At 65.6% G+C, this 6460-nt stretch overlaps 2 protein-coding genes across 2 annotated transcripts in view; one reads left to right on the top strand and one right to left on the bottom strand.

Annotated features, from left to right (window-relative positions):
* Window positions 1-475: 475 nt before the first annotated feature.
* LOC106893393 (vegetative cell wall protein gp1-like) lies at window positions 476-1741 on the bottom strand. Its single transcript, XM_014951328.1, has 3 exons — window positions 1708-1741; window positions 601-1238; window positions 476-514 (listed from the first exon to the last, which is right to left on the bottom strand). The coding sequence occupies exons 1-3, from the start codon at window positions 1739-1741 to the stop codon at window positions 476-478; spliced, it is 711 nt and encodes a 236-aa protein (XP_014806814.1).
* Window positions 1742-2377: 636 nt separating this feature from the next.
* Window positions 2378-6460, top strand: part of LOC106893392 (cadherin EGF LAG seven-pass G-type receptor 2-like) — a gene marked incomplete at its 3' end in the record, with an annotated part of 13526 nt that continues 9443 nt past the window's right edge. Inside the window, exon 1 of the mRNA XM_014951327.1 lies at window positions 2378-5531. Within this exon, the coding sequence (XP_014806813.1) occupies window positions 2579-5531 (2953 nt within the window). The remainder of the gene's footprint in view (window positions 5532-6460) is intronic.

Below are 6460 nucleotides of genomic sequence, written 5' to 3'. Positions count from 1 at the left end.
ACCGGAGACACTGGGGGAACTGGGGGAACTGGGGAGGCTGGAAGCACCGGGAGAACCGGAGACACCGGGAGAACCGGGGAGGATGGAGGCGCCGGGCTTCTTGAAGACCCCGGGGACACTGGGAACACTGGGAACACTGGAGGCACCGGGATTCTTGAAGACCCCAGAGACACTGGAGGCACCGGGGACACTGGGAACACTGGGAACACTGGGGACGCTGGAGAAACCAGGATTCTTGAAGACCCCCAGGACACTGGGGACACTGGGATTCTTGAAGACCCCCAAGATACTGGGGACACTGGGGACACTGGGATTCTTGAAGACCCCCAGGACACTGGGGACACTGGGAACACTGGGAACACTGGGATTCTTGAAGACCCCCAAGATACTGGGGACACTGGGGACACTGGGATTCTTGAAGACCCCCGGGACACTGGGGACACTGGAAGCACTGGGAGCGGCCGAGTTCCCCGGGTCACAAGAACCATCGGTCGTACTGGACGCACTGGGGACACTGGGAGAGCCCCCAGGGACACTGGAGGCACTGGGGAAACTGGGAAAGCCCCCAGGAACACTGGGAGCAGCAGGGATACTGGGCGCCTTCATCATCCTCCCGTCGCAGCCCCATCGAGGCACCGGGGACAGCGGTGGTACCGGGGACAGCGGTGTCGCCGCCACCGGGTTTTTTAACGGCGGCACCGGGGACAGCGGCGGAGGAGGAGGAGGAGGAGGAGGAGGAAGAAACGGGAACGCCCCGGAGAACGGCGGCGGCGGCGCTGGAGATGGAGCTTCCAACGGGGACGGAGGGGGATGGAGGAGCAACGGGGACAACGGAGGCACCGGGAGACACCGGGGTGAGAGAGGAACCGGGGGAACCGGGGAGGATGGAGGCACCGGGGGAACCGGAGACACCACCGGGAGAACCGAGGACCCTGGAGGCACCGGGAGAACCGGGGAGGATGGAGGCGCCGGGGAGGCTGGAGGCACTGGGGGAACTGGGGAGGCTGGAGGCACCGGGAGAACCGGAGACACTGGGGGAACTGGGGGAACTGGGGAGGCTGGAAGCACCGGGAGAACCGGAGACACCGGGAGAACCGGGGAGGATGGAGGCGCCGGGCTTCTTGAAGACCCCGGGGACACTGGGAACACTGGGAACACTGGAGGCACCGGGATTCTTGAAGACCCCAGAGACACTGGAGGCACCGGGGACACTGGGAACACTGGGAACACTGGGGACGCTGGAGAAACCAGGATTCTTGAAGACCCCCAGGACACTGGGGACACTGGGATTCTTGAAGACCCCCAAGATACTGGGGACACTGGGGACACTGGGATTCTTGAAGACCCCCAGGACACTGGGGACACTGGGAACACTGGGAACACTGGGATTCTTGAAGACCCCCAAGATACTGGGGACACTGGGGACACTGGGATTCTTGAAGACCCCCGGGACACTGGGGACACTGGAAGCACTGGGAGCGGCCGAGTTCCCCGGGTCACAAGAACCATCGGTCGTACTGGACGCACTGGGGACACTGGGAGAGCCCCCAGGGACACTGGAGGCACTGGGGAAACTGGGAAAGCCCCCAGGAACACTGGGAGCAGCAGGGATACTGGGGATACTGGGAAAGCCCCCAGGGCCACCGGGAGCACTAGGGAGAGGAGGACGACTGGGAACACTGGGAACACTGGGAACACTGGGCACACCCGAGTGCCCAGGGACACGGGGAGCACTGGTCATACTGGATGCACTGGGGACACTGGTAAAGTCCCCAGGGTCCCCAGAAGCCCTGGGGACACTGGGAACATTGGGAAAGCCTCCAGGGACACCAGGGACACTGGACGTACTGGGGATACTGGGAAAGCCCCCAAGGCCACCAGGAGCCCTGGGGACACTGGGGATACTGGGAGACCCCCCAGGGACACCAGCAGCACTGGGGACACTGGGGATACTGGGAAAGCCCCCAGGGACACCAGCAGCACCAGGGATACTGGGGATACTGGGAAAACCCCCAGGGACACCGGACGCACTGATGACACCGGGAGAGCCCCCAGGGCCACCAGCAGCACCGGGGACACTGGGGATACTGGGAGACCCCCCAGGGCCACCAGCAGCACTGGGGATACTGGAGATACTGGGAGACCCCTCAGAGACAGCAGGAGCCCTGGGGACACTGGGGACACCAGGAAAGGACGCACTGATGACACCGGGAGAGCCCCCAGGGCCACCAGCAGCACCGGGGACACTGGGGATACTGGGAGACCCCCCAGGGCCACCAGCAGCACCGGGGACACTGGGGATACTGGGAGACCCCTCAGAGACACCAGGAGCCCTGGGGACACTGGGGACACCAGGAAAGCCCCCAGGGCCACCAGCAGCACTGGGGATACTGGGAGACCCCCCAGGGCCACCAGCAGCACCGGGGACACTGGGGATACTGGGAGACCCCCCAGGGACACCAGGAGCCCTGGGGACACTGGGAGAGCCCCCAGGAACCTTGGACACACTGGAGACACTGGGAGACCCCCCAGGGCCACCAGCAGCACCGAGGACACTGGGGACACTGGGAGACCCCCCATGGACACCAGGAGCACTAGGGATACTGGAGACACTGGGAGACCCCCCAGGGCCACCAGCAGCACCGGGGAGACGACAAGCCCTGGGGATATTGGGGACCCCATGAGCGCGGGGGCCACCAGGAGCCCCCTGCCCCACCACCACCACCACCACCACCGCCCCCGCCGGACCCCCAACATGGCACCACAGTTCCAGCCCTCCAGCTACCAGGCCTCGGTGGGGGAGAACCGTCCGGCGGGGACGGCGGTGACGCGGGTGACGGCGGTGGACCCCGACGAGGGGGAGGCGGGCCGGCTGCTCTACGCCATGGCCGCCCTCTTCGACAGCCGCTCCGACGCCCTCTTCGCCATGGACCCCCTCACCGGCGCCGTCACCACCGCCGCCCCCTTGGACCGGGAGAGCAAGAGCACCCACGTCTTCCGGGTGACGGCGGTGGACCACGGGACCCCCCGCCGCAGCGCCATGGCCACCTTGACGGTGACGGTGAGCGACGCCAACGACCACGACCCGGCCTTCGAGCAGGCCGAGTACCGGGAGAGCGTGAGGGAGAACCTGGAGGTGGGCTACGAGGTGCTGACGGTGAGGGCCACCGACGGCGACGCCGGCCCCAACGCCAACGTCCTCTACCGGCTCCTCAACGCCGGGGGGCCCAACGAGGTCTTCGAGATCGACGCCCGCTCGGGTGTTATCCGTACCCGCGGCCCCGTGGACCGGGAGGAGGTGGAAGCCTTCGAGCTGTTGGTGGAGGCCACGGATCAAGGCCAAGAGCCTGGACCCCGCAGCTCCACGGCCACCGTCCGCATCGCCGTGGAGGATGACAACGACAACGCCCCCCAGTTCAGCGAGAAGCGTTACGTGGCCCAGGTCCCCGAGGACGTGGCCCCCAACTCGGCCGTGCTGCGGGTGACGGCCACCGACCGCGACAAGGGCAGCAACGCCTTGGTCCACTACAGCATCGTCAGCGGCAACACCCGCGGCCACTTCTATATCGACGCCCAGACGGGGGCCCTGGACGTGGTCACCCCCTTGGACTACGAGGTCACCAAGGAGTTCACCCTCCGCATCCGGGCGCAGGACGGCGGCCGCCCCCCGCTCTCCAACATCAGCGGTTTGGTCACCGTCCAAGTGTTGGACGTCAACGATAACGCCCCCATCTTCGTCAGCACGCCCTTCCAGGCCACCGTGCTGGAGAACGTGCCGCTGGGCTACTCCGTCATCCACGTTCAAGCCATCGACGCCGATTCGGGGGACAATGGCCGCTTGGTCTACACCCTCCTGGAGACCGGCGCCGGCTTCCCCTTCGCCATCAACAACAGCACCGGGTGGATCGTGGTGGCCTCCGAGCTGGACCGGGAGGCGGTGGACTTCTACAGCTTCGGGGTGGAGGCGCAGGACCAGGGCAACCCCCCCATGGCCTCCTCGGCCAGCGTCAGCGTCACCATCTTGGACGTCAACGACAACAGCCCCGAGTTCACGCAGCGGGAGTACGGGGCCCGCCTGAACGAGGACGCGGCGGTGGGCACCAGCGTCCTCACCGTCTCCGCCGTCGACCGCGACGCCAACAGCGTCATCACCTACCAGATCTCCAGCGGCAACACCCGCAACCGCTTCTCCATCACCAGCCAGAGCGGTGGTGGCCTCATCTCCCTCGCCTTGCCCCTGGACTACAAGCTGGAGCGGCAGTATCTCCTCACCATCGCCGCCTCCGACGGCACCCGCCAGGACACCGCCCAGGTGGTGGTCAACGTCACCGACGCCAACACCCACCGACCCGTCTTCCAGAGCTCCCACTACACCGTCAACGTCAACGAGGACCGGCCGGTGGGCACCACGGTGGTGGTCATCAGCGCCACGGACGAGGACACGGGGGAGAACGCCCGCATCACCTACCTGATGGAGGACAGCATCCCCCAGTTCCGCATCGCCGCCGAGACGGGGGCCGTCACCACCCAGATGGAGCTGGACTACGAGGACCAGGTGTCCTACACCCTGGCCATCACGGCGCGGGACAACGGCATCCCGCAGAAGTCCGACACCACCTACCTGGAGATCCTGGTGAGCGACGTCAACGACAACGCGCCCCAGTTCCTCCGCGACTCCTACCAGGGCTCCGTCTACGAGGACGTGCCCGCCTTCACCAGCGTCCTCCAGGTCTCCGCCACCGACCGCGACTCGGGGCTCAACGGCAGGGTCTTCTACACCTTCCAAGGGGGTGACGATGGTGACGGCGACTTCATCATCGAGTCCACCTCGGGCATCGTCCGCACCTTGCGCCGCCTGGACCGGGAGAACGTGCCGCTCTACTCCCTGCGGGCCTTCGCCGTCGATAAGGGGGTCCCGGCCAAGCGGACGCCGGTGGAGATCCAAGTGACGGTGCTGGACGTCAACGACAACCCACCCGTCTTCGAGCGGGATGAGTTCGACATCTTTGTGGAGGAGAACAGCCCCATCGGGCTGGTGGTGGCCCGGATCACGGCCACCGACCCCGACGAGGGCACCAACGCCCAAATCATGTACCAGATCGTGGAGGGCAACATCCCCGAGGTCTTCCAGTTGGATATCTTCTCCGGCGAGCTCACCGCCTTGGCCGACCTGGACTACGAGACCAAGGCGGAGTACGTCATGGTGGTCCAAGCCACCTCGGCCCCCTTGGTCAGCCGGGCCACCGTCCACGTCCGCCTTCGCGACGCCAACGACAACAGCCCCCAACTCAAGAACTTTGAGATCCTCTTCAACAACTACATCACCAACCGCTCGGGGAGTTTCCCCGGGGGGGTGATCGGCCGCATCCCGGCCCACGACCCCGACGTCTCCGACAGCCTCACCTACGCCTTCGAGCAGGGGAACGAGCTCAACCTGCTGCTGCTGGATCCCCGCAGCGGGGACCTGCGCCTCAGCCCCGCCCTGGACAACAACCGCCCCCTGGAGGCCGTCATGAAGGTCTCCGTCTCCGGTAAGACCCCCCTCCCTGTCCTGGGGTGGAATGGGGTGGAGGTCCAAGGTCCCCTTCACCCTTTTTTGGGGTTTTGAGGTGGTTTTGGGGTCCCACCAACCCATGTTGGCCGCCCCCACCCTCCAGATCTGGGGGAAGATGGGCAACAACCACCCATTGGAGGCCGTCTTGAGGGTCTCCCTCTCGCATAAGACCCTCCCCCCTTGTCTTTGGGTGGAGTTGGGTTGGGTTGATTTGGAGGTCCAAGATTTGGGGCTTGGGGAAGCCCCACTGGGTGTCCGTCCCCCTCCTTCTGTGGGGTTCTGAGGTGGTTTTGGGGCCCCACCAACCCATCTTGGCAGCCCCCACCCCCCAGATCTGGGGGAAGATGGGCAACAACCACCCATTGGAGGCCGTCTTGAGGGTCTCCCTCTCGCATAAGACCCTCCCCCCTTGTCTTTGGGTGGAGTTGGGTTGGGTTGATTTGGAGGTCCAAGATTTGGGGCTTGGGGAAGCCCCACTGGGTGTCCGTCCCCCTCCTTCTGTGGGGTTCTGAGGTGGTTTTGGGGCCCCACCAACCCATCTTGGCAGCCCCCACCCCCCAGATCTGGGGGAAGATGGGCAACAACCACCATTGGAGGCCGTCTTGAGGGTCTCCCCCTCACATAAGACCCCCCCACATTGTCCTGGGTTGGCTTGAAGGTCCAAAGTTTGGGGCTTGCCCCACCCACCCTCCTTCTGTGGGGTTCTGAGGTGGTTTTGGGGTCCCACCACCCCATCTTGGCTGCCCCCACACTCCAGAGCTGCAGGGGAGGTCGGGGGTGGGTGGGAGGTGGAGACACTGTGCCCCCCCCGACCCAGACATCCCATCTAGGGGCAGTTGGGGTTCCCAGCACCCCCTTTTCCTTCCCCACCCTCAGCCGTGGGGTGTTGGGGGGGGTTCCAATACC

The sequence above is a fragment of the Calidris pugnax genome, unplaced genomic scaffold (genome assembly GCF_001431845.1).
Source record: "Calidris pugnax isolate Ruff unplaced genomic scaffold, ASM143184v1 scaffold194, whole genome shotgun sequence".
Classification (NCBI taxonomy): domain Eukaryota; kingdom Metazoa; phylum Chordata; class Aves; order Charadriiformes; family Scolopacidae; genus Calidris; species Calidris pugnax.
The sequence above is the reverse complement of the archived record's forward strand: the minus strand, read 5'-3'. Positions and strand labels throughout refer to the sequence as shown.